At 41.8% G+C, this 15,480-nt stretch overlaps 1 protein-coding gene across 1 annotated transcript in view; it reads right to left on the bottom strand.

Moving 5' to 3' along the window:
- Positions 1-260: 260 nt before the first annotated feature.
- Positions 261-15,480, bottom strand: part of znf618 (zinc finger protein 618) — a 47,194-nt gene continuing 31,974 nt past the window's right edge. Inside the window, exons 9-15 of the mRNA XM_084046739.1 lie at positions 10,521-10,583; positions 9,036-9,080; positions 7,714-7,791; positions 6,732-6,899; positions 5,646-5,989; positions 4,200-4,976; positions 261-3,227 (exon numbers count right to left, since the gene is read on the bottom strand). Coding sequence (XP_083902865.1) covers positions 2,667-3,227; positions 4,200-4,976; positions 5,646-5,989; positions 6,732-6,899; positions 7,714-7,791; positions 9,036-9,080; positions 10,521-10,583 — 2,036 coding nt within the window. The 3' untranslated portion in view covers positions 261-2,666. The remainder of the gene's footprint in view (positions 3,228-4,199; positions 4,977-5,645; positions 5,990-6,731; positions 6,900-7,713; positions 7,792-9,035; positions 9,081-10,520; positions 10,584-15,480) is intronic.

Below are 15,480 nucleotides of genomic sequence, written 5' to 3' on the forward strand. Positions count from 1 at the left end.
TTTGTTTTTTGGTTTAAAACTACTGGTTTTGAGCTATATTGAAACATCAAACAACACATGTCAACGAGGTCAAAATGACCTCGTTGACATTTGTGAAACCACACCTGAATCTCATCTGTTTTTATTAGAAACCATCTGGGGATCAATCATACTGGAGGAAAAAAATCTGTGGCTACGCGAACAGGTACCAAAATCATGGCAAAACCCTGGCAGAGGCTACAGACTGTTCTGAAAAAACTCTGGCAGGCAGAGAGTTAAGTGTGACACACTTGTATTCATTTAAATATGGAGATATGAGGTTACGGGCCCGACAGCAACGATATGTTGTAAGCTAGTAGACTAGATGAGCTATTTTCAGCGTGACTCCGTTGTACCAGGAAGTGTAAATCATTCTTTAGAAGAAAAAAAAAACACTCTCGCTTATCCTTATATAGAAGTACTCTTAATAATGTATGCATGCATATCTTACGATTAATAATTCTCTTGTCACCCACAAAACATGAGTCGACATCATCGTGTCAACTATGGTATTTTGTCCCAGAGCAATTTGTATTTGAAACTGTAAAAACTATTACAAAAAAAGCAAAAACAGAACAAAAAAACAACAACGAAAGAAACGATTAACTTAAATTGTCTCCACTGCCGATAGCCTGTTCTTAGAACCAAACAGTAGTTTTTAGCATTTCGGTAATGACGCTCGTTTCAATTCACTTGAACCATTACATCCTCTTCTCTTTAGATATCTGGATCCATATATTAATACAAAACAAAAGGCTTTAAAGCAAATGGATCCTTTACAATCAACGATTACAAAGCCCCCGTAGAATATCAGTGTACATCTTGACTTCAGGATTCGCCGTTGAAATGTTTCTTAAATTCTGCTTGTCGTAAGAACACAAGATGGACAAAATATGAAACTCGAGTGAAATAAAACTCAAACCAACCAAATCGAGAATAAAAAAATAAAGAAAATCAGTGCTGAAACAGCTTAAAACTAATTTGTTCATTTGACTGACATTTTAAAGACATTTTGTGCAAAAAAAAAGGAAGATAGATATAAACATGAAACGATACAATAAAAAAAGTGTTTATATAGTCTGAATATAAATCTTAATAGCATTCCTAAAAAGCACAGTTCATGCTTTTAAGAAGATATACTATTTGATGATTGATAATTAGAAACTTGAGTATATTATTCCGACAAAAAAAAAAGCACATGCACAAGCATTTTGAGTATGAGGTATTGGAAGCTGAGGCTGAGGGCCATTGCTTTGGCAATGGCGACTCTGTTCAAGGAGAGTGAAAGCAATTGTTCTCAGAAAAATAAAAGTAAAAAATAATCTTAATTCCCTAGTCAAAGAGTTGAATTACTAAAATGGTAAAATGCAGCACTTTGAATGTGTCCCTGTGTCTGAACGGCGTTAGCAGATGTTGAGAAATCGTTGCTGTCGGGTCGTAAAAACTCTTATCTCCATATTCTAACTTTTTGTGTTTTTTATCGTAAATGAATGCCCTACTTGATCATACTACAGCGTCACACAAAAGCATAAAAAGTAGCCGATATACACTCTCGAAACGCGCCTCTTCGCGCCGCGTTTCGAGCTTGTATATCGGCTACTTTTGATACTTTTACATTTGTATCCTGAAAAGTGTCATTTTTGGACATAATGAGGTTTCCGCCCGACAGACGATATAATGTTTCCGATATTATTACAACGAAACACTGAGGCAACTACGTTTCTATATCCCGTTTTAAGAGTTATTACAATTTCTTCTGTGAGGATCAACTTGGTTTGCATTGAAAGGAAAGGCAGACGTTTATCATAAAACAACCAGGGCTTCTTTAACAACTGAAACTATCCCTTTAATACGATTACTTGGAATGACATTTAGTGGTATATGCATGTATATTCAAACCTGGTTTTAAAGAGTGCACTAATGACGTGTTTTAACATAATTAGAATGATTGAACAAAATATCAGAAGAACCTTACGTTTTCTGGTTGTCTTTGACTATACGTAATATGGCTCGTGCTAAAAACAGTATGTCAATGTGGGATAGAAAGCAATACGTCCAACAGCACAGTGGTTTAAGAACTGAAATAAGTACAAAACCACCAGAGCACATCGTTTCCGACCGCAAAAACCCCAAGCCACGAAAAACCTACTATTGTTCAAACACCCAAAAGCCGTCTGAAATGGTGGAGAAAAAAAGGCCTTTGAGTAACAAATGTAAAGGCGTTATATTAACTCTATTTACCTCTAGGGGTTTCAAGGGAATCGCACGAGAGAGACATTTAGGCCCAAACTCCGAGATGACAGACTAGTACCAGATGCCAACAAACAAAATGTGTACGTTTTTGATAAAATAAAATGTTTATATTAAAATGAAATGTCTTTTTGTTTGAAACGGTACTAATCATCGACAGTACTTCCATGGTTACGCTTTCCCACATAAATTAAACCTTGCCTTATTATTGACGTTTGCAACGTAGAACTCGCAATTTCCTGTAAATACTCATCTTAAGAAGTACTGTGTGTGTGTGTGTGTGTGTCCCATACGCATTTTTTATCTTTACAATCTTTTTCTAAAACATATATAAATATAAAGTCTGGACTCATTGGTTGAAATGGGAAGGTGAAAGTTATAGTTCTCTTTCCGTCCTTTTAGCCCATGTTGGAACGGAGAAAGATAAGTTTGTTCATCTCCTCGGCGGTTACCTGCTGCCTCCTCTTCATGGCGAGGCTCTGCTCGCACATGGCGACGCACTCGCTGCGTATGCCCACCGCGGGCACCGCCAGCAGCCACAGCGCCAGGCGCGCCAGCCGGGGGAACCTCTCCCCGACCGGCCCCGAGCTCCAGTACTGGAAGAGGTCGGGCGTTCCCTGGAGGAGAGGCTCGGCCAGGTACTGAAACATCTCCTGTCTGACCTGACTCTGGTTGTCGTCGCCGCCGGACATGGAGCAGGTGCCCAGGGTGTTTCCGCCGTTGGTCCCGACCCCGCCGTCCATGCGACCTCTTTTCAGGGCCGGCGGCCCGTCCGCGTCCCGCTCGTCGCTGCCGCCTCCCCCCGACCCCCCCCCGCCGCCGGCGCTTATTCCTCCGTCTTGGGTCTCGGTGGCCATTTCGCACGCCCGGGAGATGATGTCCTCGTGTTGGTACGCCGGCACCGGGCGCAGCTTCAGCTGGGGGTCCAGGACCATGGCCACTTGGTGGGCTCGCTCCACCTGCGACAAGAGGAAAAGAAAGTCTCCACGATCAAACTGTGTCTTCTTTTCTTAAAAAAGACTGATGCTGGGCAGACAATCACTTGTGCAACAACGCCTCCGTGTCACTTAAATATAATGGTAATGTGAAATCTCAGGCAAATGGAATAACATTATTCATGTTGTGAGGCTATACTCAATTGACAATTTAGGCATTAATCAGAGCGAAAGTGTAAAATTAGAGTTTCATTTTGGGTTCCCAGCAGGTGCTTGTTAAAATGGCCCTAGTCAACACAAAACAACACCAGGGTAAATAGTCGCATACAGTAAGTAGAGTGCAAAGAAAACAATTTAGTGCTTCAAAGAAGCTACTGTAGGATATGAGGTAAAGAAGCATCTGAAACAACATTCTTAGCATTGTGGTTAAGCAAAATCTTCTAAATAACAAAATATATGTGAACCAACAACATTACCTAGCTTCTATCAAAATATGTGACAGGAAGGGATACAAGGAAAGAGGAGTACTGAAAATTACAATACCCAGGATTCGATTTACTGGGGGGGCTGCTTTTGATATCCCACATCTGGTCCCACATTTTTTATCGCTGGGGGGGATATGTTTTATCCCCTGCTTCTGGTCAGATGAATTGAATATATGCATTTCCTTTTGTGGAAACGCACACTGTCTGATATATACAGTATGTTTGATAATATCACCATTTATTGCTAGGGCAGCCATAGCTGAATGTGTAGAGAGGCCGCCTGTGTTAGCCACATTAACCTGGCATCCCAATTTATACATTTGTCAAGACTTAATTTTTTCAACCAAATGTTTAAAATAGCAGATCTACTATCTGCTATCTTCAACGGGACACGTTGTAAACTTGGTACAGTACCATTGGCTATTTCCACTATTTGTCATACAATGAAGTATAGAGGGCTTAAGTAGTTAAGAAAATGTCGCCCCGCCTCTCTGTCGTTGTTCTTCATTACCTTGAAGTTCTCCTTGAGTGCCTCCAGGAAGTAGTGGCAGAGCTTGCTGGCGGTGCCGGTGCCGGCCTCGCCCGCCTTGGCGGTGAACAGCTTCTCCAGGCGCAGGTAGACGGGGACCACCTGCTGCAGGGTGGGCCTCCGCTGGCGGCTGAGCTCCAGGGCGGCCAGGCGCAGCGGCGACAGCAGGAAGGCCAGCGTTCCCAGCAGGTGCTTGTTGAGGCCCTGGAGGAGCGGCGCCGTGGCCTTGCTGCGCCCGTACGCCTCGCAGACGTGCTCGAAGTGAGCGTGGACCTGCAGGAGGGCCTCGGCCGTGCGGTCCCAGCACGGCGGCGTGGCGGGGCCCGACTGGGCCGGGCCCTCGTCGGTCGCGTGGTTGTTCGCCGACGCGTGGTTGGAAGACGACGGCTCCAGGGAGAGGCTGGTGGAGGCGGCGATGTCCCTGCACGTGGAGAGGAGCTCGGCCAGTTCGTGTAAGCCCCGCGCCTGGAGGCTGCGCTTCCCGAGGACGGCCTGGACGATGGCGCCGAGCGAGCAGCCCGCGCACCGCAAGCACAGCCGTCCCCGACCGCCGGCGCCGCCGCCACCGCCGCCTCCCAGCGGCGACCCGGCGAGTCCCGCCGCCCACAGCCGGGGCTCCGACACGTACACCGTGCGGATGTCCGACATCACGAACTCGGACAGTACGTTCTGCACCCACTGGTGCACCTGGTCGGGGCCCTCCCTCAGCTCGGCCTCCCTGACGCCCAGGATGTAGCGCTTCAGTCTGGAGCCCTCCACCTGGTGTACAGTTAGTGGGAAAAGTACTCACATGTTTTACTTTAGTAAAGGTGTCAATACTGCAATGTGGAAATACTCTGTTAGGGCGCGCTCCCACCGCACTTTTATTTTACCTCTGGGGCAGAATCTGCCAATGCTTTGTCAATGCAAATGCGTGGATTCCTGGTCTTTTCCAATTTTTTCCAAGAATCCACGCATTTGCATTGACAAAGCATTGGCAGATTCTGCCCCAGAGGTAAAATAAAAGTGCGGTGTTCAAACATTTACTTGAGTAAAAGTACAAAGGTATTGGAATCAAAATGTACTTAAAGTACCAAAAGTTGAACATACTCATTATACAGAATGTCCCATTTCACAAGTTTTCAAATGTATAGAAAATCTTTTGAAAATAGCAGATCTACAAGCTCACAATGCGTCGCATCGCGACGCATTGTGAGCTTGTAGATCGGCTATTTTCAACTGGCCGAAATGTAATCTACAAACTAGTAACTAAAGTTTCCTTATAATTGTAGTGGAGTAAAAGTACAGTAATTTTCCTCTGAGATGCAGTGGAGCAGAAGTAAAAGTACAGAAAATTGCAAATACTCTTAGTAAAGTAAAAATACCTCAAAATTGTACTTAAGTACAGTACTTGAGTAAAATGTACTTCAGTTACTTTCCACCACTGACCTGGTAGGCGGTGAGCACGTAGCACGCGTCCGGCCCCGACGTCTGCGAGTGGCAGGTGACGGCGATGCCCAGCGACGCGTTGGAGCCCAGCGCGCACGTCACCTTCACCTTGACCTGGTTGTACATGCGCGGCAGCTGGCGCAGCGCCAAGGCACTCATGTTGCTGCCCAGGGCGTCGCGGGTGGAGTAGGCGCCGTGGCGGGCGCCCGTGTCCACCAGGGTCTGCGCCAGCTTGAGGAAGTCCTTGCTGTTGAGCACGCTGAGCATGCTCACGTCCGAACACATGAGCCTCAGGAGGCGCTCGGCCACCTGCTGACGCTCCTTCTCCGGGAGGCCGTTGTTCTCTGAGGATGGAGATGGTGGATGGAAGGTGGAGGGTGGAAGGTGGATGGTGTTGGTGGATGGGGAAGGCAGGGCAAAATACAAGACCACATTTACTACAGGTGAACTGCCTGCTCCAGTTAAAAAGCATCATTGTGTTAGCCCATTCAATCCGGGAACGCATAGTTGCATACTGTCATTTTAGATAATTTTTTAGCTATAACCATTATTTTATACAAAAATAGCAGGTCTACAAGCTACGAGCTAGTAGATCTGCATTTTTTTTTCTTTTAATTTGAAAATGTGTGCAAATCTTTGAATACATATATATTTTTAAAGCGAACATTTTTAACTCAAATCTTTGCTTCTGAAGATTCTACAAATCCTAACAGTTACATTTTTAAAAAAACATATATTTTTTAAACATATTTTGTTCCAGGGACCCCCACCAGAGAGTTAAAAAAAAAAGTGTGGGGAGGGGGGACCTCCCGGCCCACCCCCAAACAAAATCATTTGGGGACCCTCCTGGAGGTCCCGACCCACAGTTTGAGAACCACTGATTTTAAAGACTGAAATAGTTATAATGTTCCGGCAAAGTAGCAGATATACAAGCTCATAGTGCGTTTTCTCAAGTGGTTCTCAAGTATGAGAACCACTGATATAGCAACATACTGTAGTATTTTTTTCAAAAAACTGTTAGGATTTAGAAGACATTTTGTAGAATCGGCCTCATGCCTTAACGGGTTAATTTCCTCCAGTACTTACGGTTGAGAGAGTGATTGCGCTGAGGAGGAGGATGAGCAGCATGAGACTGAACCTGGAGTGTGAGTGTGGGCAGGGCCAGGGCCTGAGAGCCTCTCCACAGCGCCTCCTGGTGACCAGAAGCCGGCGATATCTTTGGAGAATCCCCTTTGGTGTGGTTCTCATTGTCCGCTATAAAAGGACACAGAAAACATAAAGAACAAACATGAACATGACCATAAACTGTGGCAGTCTCGTCTGATATTAGGTGTTCAGAATATGAGTGGAGAAAAAAGAAAGAAAAAAGGAATAAAAATGTGAGACAGAATCAAATGTGTCTGCTAACTTTCCCTCACAACTATGTCTCTGACGCATTTTATGCGTTTATAAGCCACCAAATGCACAACCTCCCATATAAAAGAGCTAACTGCTCTAACTAGCTCCAACTCCTGCCTCCCATTTAATTTCTAGCTCTCTATCCAACTTAACATGGGTCAACTCACCTAGGGGTGCGACTGATTGATTTAATCAATTATTTAAAAAGATATATATTAAATGACTATGCAAATGAACTCATGATCTTTTCACGTTGATTCATTAACTCATTCACTGCCAAGGACGACTATGACCGGGGGGGGAGGGAGCAGCCTGTGAATGATCCAAGTACCACCGAAGAAGAGTACACCCAGAATTGACGTCATTTAAAAAAAAATCGATATATCTCCGTTCCTCTTGCTTTACGGCAAAAACAAACGTCATTCAAACGGCCACAGCTGTGCAATGGATAACGCCGAGCGGATACTTTTTACATCTGCAATTATTTTCCCCCAAATTTAAAAAAGAAAAAAATATTGAATTATGTTTTATATAAAATCTTCTCTTCTGGTGGGTGGGGGAAATATTTTCAGATGTGGGGGGTCCATCCATGGCCAATTTGGGGGGGGGGGGGGGTCCTCCTTGGCATGAAAACAGTTTTGAGAACTGCAGCCCTAAGCGGTGGACTCACCAGCATGGGACTGCATGTGCTCCAGCAGGTTGTTGTAGAACTGGAACTGGATGCCACAGGCGCCACATGTGAAGGGTTCTAGAAACAACACAAGGACCCAGAAGAGGAGGGAGGAGGTGGGCTCTCGGTCAGAGGTCAAAACCACTGTACCAAAATGTCTGTGGAGCGATGTCGCCTAATATATATACCCGGAAAAGCCTGATTTAGACTTTGTTGTGTGTGCCAGTGTCGTGCTCGGTTAACCCATTGAGGCCTGAGGTTCCGATTCTGCAAAATGTCTTCTGAATCCTAAACGGTTTTCTGAAAAACGTATGTTTCTACATCAGTGGTGCTCAAACTTTTTCATGTCAAGGAGCGCCAAACTTATATGTATTTGGCCGCCGACCCCCATGTGAAAACATTTTGTTCCAGGGACCCCCCAGAAGCAAAGATTCAAGTTAAAAATGTTTGCTTTAAAACAATATATTTTCAAAGATTTGCACGCATTTTCACAATTTTTCAAAAATAGCAGATCTACAAGCTCGTAGCGCGGCACTCGGTGCCATGCTATGAGCTTGTAGATCTGCTATTTTTGAATAGCCAAAGTGTAAAATAATGCTTCAAATCAAAAAATGACACAGATGCGTCCCAGGTCTTAATGGGTTGAATAGCAGATCTACAACCTCACGAGTCACGTCCGCGACGCGTTGTGAGCTTGTAGATCGGGTATTCACGGCACGCAACACCAGCGTGCAACTAAGTATAAATCAGGCGTACGCTGTTGCTGTATCTAGGCCAACTCCGGCTGCCCGTTATGCGTTTAATTTTAAACATCTGACTAAGACGAAAATACGGGCCCTATTTCATTTCATGTTGAAGGGGAATTTTAAGCCAGCCGTGTTAAAAAAAAAATACAGTATGGCATTCAAATACTGGATTTGGGCTTCATTCTGGGAGGCATTTATAAGATGCTTTTCATCAGCAAGTTTTGCAGGCAATTTTCCTTGCAGTCTATGGTTGCAATACACTTAAACATAATCTTGTTTTCTTGAAGCACACAAAGAACCCTCCAGGAGTACGCGACAGCACATTCTTCTTTTGCATTGGAAACATATACAACCAGACAATATAAAGTTCTTGTCCTCCTGAATTGTCCCTGCGCTAACTGAGCAAGAAAGAGGCACCAAATTAAAATGATTATGAGAGAAAGAAACACGGCAACTTAAAAAAAAATAATGCAAGGGCAGAGAAAAAAAACAGTGAAATAAAAGTTGACTTTTGATGGAAAAAGAGGTAGTGGGCAAACGTTTTGTTTTGAGCAAGGTGGGTGTGGTTGGACTCACTCTGTGATGTAGAGAAGGAACTGGCCACCAGGGGGCTCTGAGTTCCTGTGGGTGAGGATGAGAGAAGCACAAGCACATGGTCTACCAGCATTCACCAGTGGCGTGGAAAGTATACACTCAAGCAAACACAAATTACCAAGTGCATTTTCTTCAAAGATAGTGATAATAGCAGATCTGCAAGCTCACAACGTGTCACATAGCAACACGTGAGCTTGTAGATCGGCTATTTTCACAATATTGTTAAACAGGGCTTAAGTGGTTTATTCATAATGTACTTTTTCCCTTCCTTGAAATGAAGTGGAGACAAAAGTACAATATTTGTGTTTGAAATGTAGCGTAGTGAAAGTGATCTGCTTGCAAAACAAAATGTACTTAAATCACTGTCCACCACTGGATGTCTCCCTGATCCAAATCATTTGCTTCCATAAGTCATAGGATTTCATTTGTACACCAAATAAGCTTAACAACCCCAATCTACACAGTAAACTCCTCAGTGATAACTTCAAACTGAGATTGTACACATTTATCTGAGTTATAGACCTGTAAGGGTCCATTTGATTCCAAACTATAAATCATTTAGTTGAGGACCCCCTGGAAACCCCCCCTCAAGGACCACTGGAGGTCCCCGGACCCCCTGTTCAGAACCAGTCCTATAAGCCTATACTGTACAGTGAAGCTGCTGAGTGAGTGGGTGCACAGAAAGATTTAAAAGGTCAATCAGTCTCATCAAATGCAAAGGCATCCCTTTTCAGTTGTCAAATGCTAACTATCCTGTAGTGTTTGGACTCACTAGGGTTTTTATTCAAAAGTAGCAGATATACAAGCTCATAGCGCATCACTTCGTGCCGCACAATGAGCTTGTAGATCTGCTATTTTTGAAAAATCTTGAAGATTTGTTCAAATCTTTATTGAAATGCTGGATTTCCACTGCCAGTTTAGCCCCACAATATATATATATATATATATATATTTAAAAAGCAAAGATTTGTAAAAACAAATCTTCTCTTCTGGGGGGTCCCTGACACAAAGTCTTTTCAGATGGGGGTCCGTGACCAAATATATATCAATTTGGGGGTCTAATAATGGCGTGGCTCCCATATGGATCTCAGACTTCATGTTCCCACTCATGATGTCAGTCATCTGCAGCAGGGGTTCCGAAACGTTTAGCTCGAGACCCAAAAAAGAAATGTGAAGTCTCCCCCGGAACCAAACTAGAAAATAGCCGATCTACAAGCTCACAACGTGCGACCAAATGGACTCTTACAGGTCTGTATAACTCAGAGTGCACCAATGGAACCGAATGGACCATTACAGGTCTGTAACTCTTGAGAGTGCACAAATGGAACCAATAAAAACATTTTTATTTCCATGTTTATTGCCAGTGACACAGTAGGAGTCAAACTTTCATTTTCACTGTGGAAGCCAGAATAATAAAAGCACACACACAATAAGGTAAGGTAAAATAAGAGGTGTCCCAGTGCTCACCACTTGAGTTCTGCGAGCTGTTGGTGTCGACCAGGCTAGGAGGCATGGCGCTGAACAGGCTGTCTACAAAATGACAATACAGAAGAAACAATAAGCCACACACACAAACTCTACTGTAAATCAGTGGTTCTCAACCTGGGGGGTCCCCTAATGATTTTTTTTGGGTGGGGGGGGTCCCCGGATTACAGTGAAGTGATAATTTAAGGACTTTTTTATACCTAAAAGATTTTTAATACCTAAAAAAAGTAATCGACAAACTATACTATAAAAACTGGTCAAACATTGGTCAAATTCTCAAATAATATAAGAGGCAAACATTGTCAAAATAGCCGATCTACAAGCTCAAATATGTTTGGGGGTCACGGCCTGAAAAGGTTGAGAACCACTGCTCTAAATAACAAAGATAACTTTGATAACAATGTCTATTTTTATGTATTTGACAGCGAACATAATATCGAGCTGGAGCGATGCCAAGCACATGCAATTTGTTGTCCATTACAATGTGTTGCATCATTACACATACCTGAGTGTAAGCAGCCATATATAAAATCGAAATGATCCATAATGCATTTGAATATAGGTCTAACTCTTTCTCTCCACTCCATCTTTTTGACCCAATTGTGTGGATGTTTTAGTGTGTGCCATGCTTTAAATAGTTATTTATGGCAAACTGCTCTTCAGCACAAAGAGGGGAAAGGAGGGAGGGGGGACCGATCAAATGAAAGATATACCAGAGATAACAGAAGAGGAAGAGAAACGATTGCTTTGACATTGTAGGTTGAGCATAAAACGGCGGAGCAGTGGAAATGATGCATATTATTATGAATAAATGTAAAATGAGCCCAAACACAGCAAATCACCATTTTGAAAAGTGTGACGATTACTTCTTTCCGTCACCAATTTCCTTTGACAAACAGCTCACACAGCACAGTGTGCTTGGAGAATTAGATTATATAAATAACCGGCGAAAATGCGTTTAATCAAATAAATGTTTAGCTTTGAGCATGTATTTAACAAGCTGTACGAAAGGTTGTATTTTTAAACATGAATAAATCGATGTTTTCAGTGTTTCTAAACCCCATTGTAATGCAAATCAAAACATGGGCAAAACATTCTCAATATTCTCTAGTTGCCAAAAAAAAAATGAAGTAAAAGAAGTTGCCAGCCAACCATTGACTTTTATTTCTGTTAATCAAACGTATGAAGGTTTAAAATGTTGACTAATAATAGATGTAATAACAGATGATTAAATATGTCAAAACTCAATACAGAAATGCCAGTATGTCAATAGCACAAAACATTATCATTCACACACACAGATTTGAAGCTTAACTTAGAGGTAGGCGGTGAGGAGTTGAAAAGTACTTTGGTGTAACTACAATATTTTCACAATGATGTCGATCGTCCGCCGTCCAAGGCAATTTTAATATACAGTAGGATATACTGTCTGTACAATTGTGGTATACAATTTTGAATCTCAATTTTGAAAATCAATGTGTGCATTTATTTATTTTTTAAGGACGGATTGATTTGAAAAGTCTAGCCAAATAACGAACAGTCACTGGAGAAAAGATTGATAAGCCAACACGACCATAATTATTCAGATAATAATTTTGGTAACCGTTTCAAGACTATGGACAATGCAAATATACACACAAACAGGATAAATAAACGGACAAGTGGGACAACTGTGGCTATACACTATATAGATGTGGCCCAAGCTGGTAGTAGACAATGGCATGTATTGACAACTTAAAATGAAGCGGACCTTTAAATGAAGCCAGGTGAAGACAAACAATATTGAATAATACCCAGACCGCTCTAATCTCTCAGAGTGAGATTGCTGTTCGACTATTTTCACTACTTTTGTGCGACACTATTATACAAAGTGTAATAACATAGGGCATTCATTTATGAAAAAAGATTATATATGAAGATACAAGGTTTCTGCGCGACAGCAACGATCTCCAAACACTTTTTGTGCTTGTAATTCTCACCGTCAATAACGCCATTAACAAAGAAAAGTTAAGGGGAACTGTTGACCTCAATACAAGATCTGAAAGCAACAAGATATCTGCTCCTACTTCTCATAGCGCTGTTGTCAGGCGGAAACCTTGTACGTACAAAACCGTTCCTTTTTTATTATGTCAAAAAATATATTAAAAAGTAGTGAAAATAACGTGTTGTATCGTGGTAAATATAGCAATTTTCAAATCAACATATCCCTTACATAATATTGTATAGACTTACATCTCCCTAGCCTAACACATTACAATAAATACTCATCGTGATGTAGATAGTTGTCAATAGGGGATTTCTGAAAAGTAACAGTTCTGGAGATACAACACTTTCCACCCGACAGTGACGATAATTAACATACATTCTTAGCATTCGGCTGAATACACATTACACCAGGTTCACCAGGTTTTATCAGTTGCAGTATATCCCGTTCAATCCGGGAACGCATACCGGGTCTTTTTTCATTTTTTGTTGCTATAACCATCATTTTATACTTTGGGCTCGAAAACAAATCGTGAAAATGTGTGCAAATCTTTGAATATATACGTTTTTTAAAGCGAAGATTTTTAAGTAAAATCTTTGCTCTAAATCTTCTAAATCCTCATATTGCTATACTCATATTGCTATAATATCAGTGGTTGTCAAAAAAAAGATTCACGTCAAGAACCACAGAGATAGGATCATCTTTGCTGTCGGCTGGAAACCTCATGTCCAAAACTGTTACTTTCCAGGATTCAAATTCAAAAATAGCAAAGAAAAAATGCAGACCTATAAGCTCAAAGCGCATCGCATCGTAAGACATTTTGAGCTTGTAGATCGGCTATTTTTGCTTATTTTGTGTGACACCATAGTATGACGAAGTAGAGCATTAATCTACGGAGAAAAAAAACATAAAAAGTGTAAATACTGTATGGAGATACAAGGTTTCTTCCCGACAACGTCGTCACGCAGCCTGACCCACAGACAGACTTACATTTAGGTCACAGAAAACTCAGATCAGATGCCGCAGAGAGGCAGTGATATATGAACCACTTTCAACCTGGCGTCCCTATTCTGGGCATGTCATTATATAGGTGAACGTTTTCTTTGAATCTTCGAGAATGTTCACCAATAGCTGATCTACTGTACAACAGTGGTTCTCAAAGTCAAGGACCCCCAAATTGATATGTATTTGGCCACGGACGCCCCCCATTTGAAAATAGTTTGTGGCAGGGAGTGCCGCGCTATGAGCTTGTAGATCTGCTATGTTTTTTGAAAAATCGTTAAAATGTGTGCAAATCTTTATATGTATTTTTAAAGCGAACATTTGTAACTCAAATTCTACTAATCTCTTCTAAATCCTTACAGTTTTTTGAAAATAATAACTTATGCTGCCATTATCAGTGGTTCTCAAACAGCCCCCCCCCCCCCCCGCCCCATCTCAAAACATTTTGTTCCAGGGACCCCGCTGTTCGCTTGAAAAAAATATAATATTCAAAGATTTGCAAAACTTTTTCACAATATTTAACAAAATAACAGATCTACAAGCTCGTAGCTTGAGCTTGTACATCTGCTATTTTTGATTGGCCAAAGAAATCTAAAAATGGCACGCAGATGGGTTCCCGGTCTTAATGGGTTAAGATTTTAAATGCAGCAAATACATAGTGAGCCAACATATTTCAGTGTTTATCTTAGTCATCTCAAGTATATTTCTTATTCTAACGCGAACGACACACAGTTGTATTTCTCAGTCAAACCGAATGACCTTATATTGGTAAGCTGTGCTCCTGGCAAGACCGTTGAACCCTTTGAATCCTATAGCATCCCTATTCAGGGCATGTCATGATGGGCAAACATTCAAGGGATTTGGTGTAGAGGGAGAAAAAAAGGAGGGGGCCAAGGGTTGACCCCTGGGGGACCCCGGTCAATGAAGTATATTGGGTTTAAGTGGTTTTTCAGCTAAGGACTGGATGTTCACATACTGTAACTTCCCTCAGCTCAGCCCTGAAAAAACAGAAGTCCTAATTATAGGCCCTGGCCTGGGAGCATTTCTGTAAAAAATACAGCAGTGTATTGGTCCTTAGCAGCAATGTTACGCAAGCCTAAAAAAAAGGAAAAAGACTTTGACCCAAAACATGCATTTTTGAGTTGCAATTGGTCAAAACTTGACTCTTTCAATTAACCCATTAAGTCCGGGAACGTCATTTTTAGATTTCTTTGGCTATTCAAAAAAAGCAGATATACGATCTGCTATTTTTTGAAGAAATCATGGAAACTTTGTCCAAATCTTTTAATATATGTTTTAAAACGAACATTTTTAACTCCGATCTGTGCTTCTGGGGGTCCCTGGAACAACATATTTTGAGATGGGGGTCCACGGCCAAATACATATAATTTTTACACATATATACACACACACACACACACACGCATTCAAAGATCTGCACACAGTTTCACTATTTTTCTAAAATAGCACATCTACAAGCTCGTAGCGCGGCACTCGGTGCCGCACTAAGAGCTTGTAGATCTGCTATTTTGAATAGCCTAAGAAATCTAAAAATTACACAGATTCTGTCCCGGTCTAAATGGGTTAAGAAACATCTAATTCAGATTAGCATTTATCTCTCTTTTTCTCCATCTCAGAGAGAGAGAGCACCAATAGAGCAGACTGCTGACACTAGGTCTCGTCCCTGCTGTCACTCAAACATGATGGGCCACGCCCACCTAGTGGCTTGACCTTTCTGTAGAAAACTGTTTTAAGCTTCTTTTGAATTTGAATATATATATATTTTTAAAGCGAACATTTGTAACTCAAATCTTTGCTCCCGAAGGTCCCTGGAACAAAATATTTTACAAATGTTCGCTTTAAAAAAATATATATAAGATTTGCACAAAAAAAAATCACAATTTAAAAAAAAATAGCAGATCTACAAGCTCATAGTGCGGCATCTGGTATTTTTGA

The sequence above is a fragment of the Gymnoscopelus microlampas genome (assembly GCF_963454915.1).
Source record: "Gymnoscopelus microlampas genome assembly, chromosome: 21".
NCBI lineage: Eukaryota > Metazoa > Chordata > Actinopteri > Myctophiformes > Myctophidae > Gymnoscopelus > Gymnoscopelus microlampas.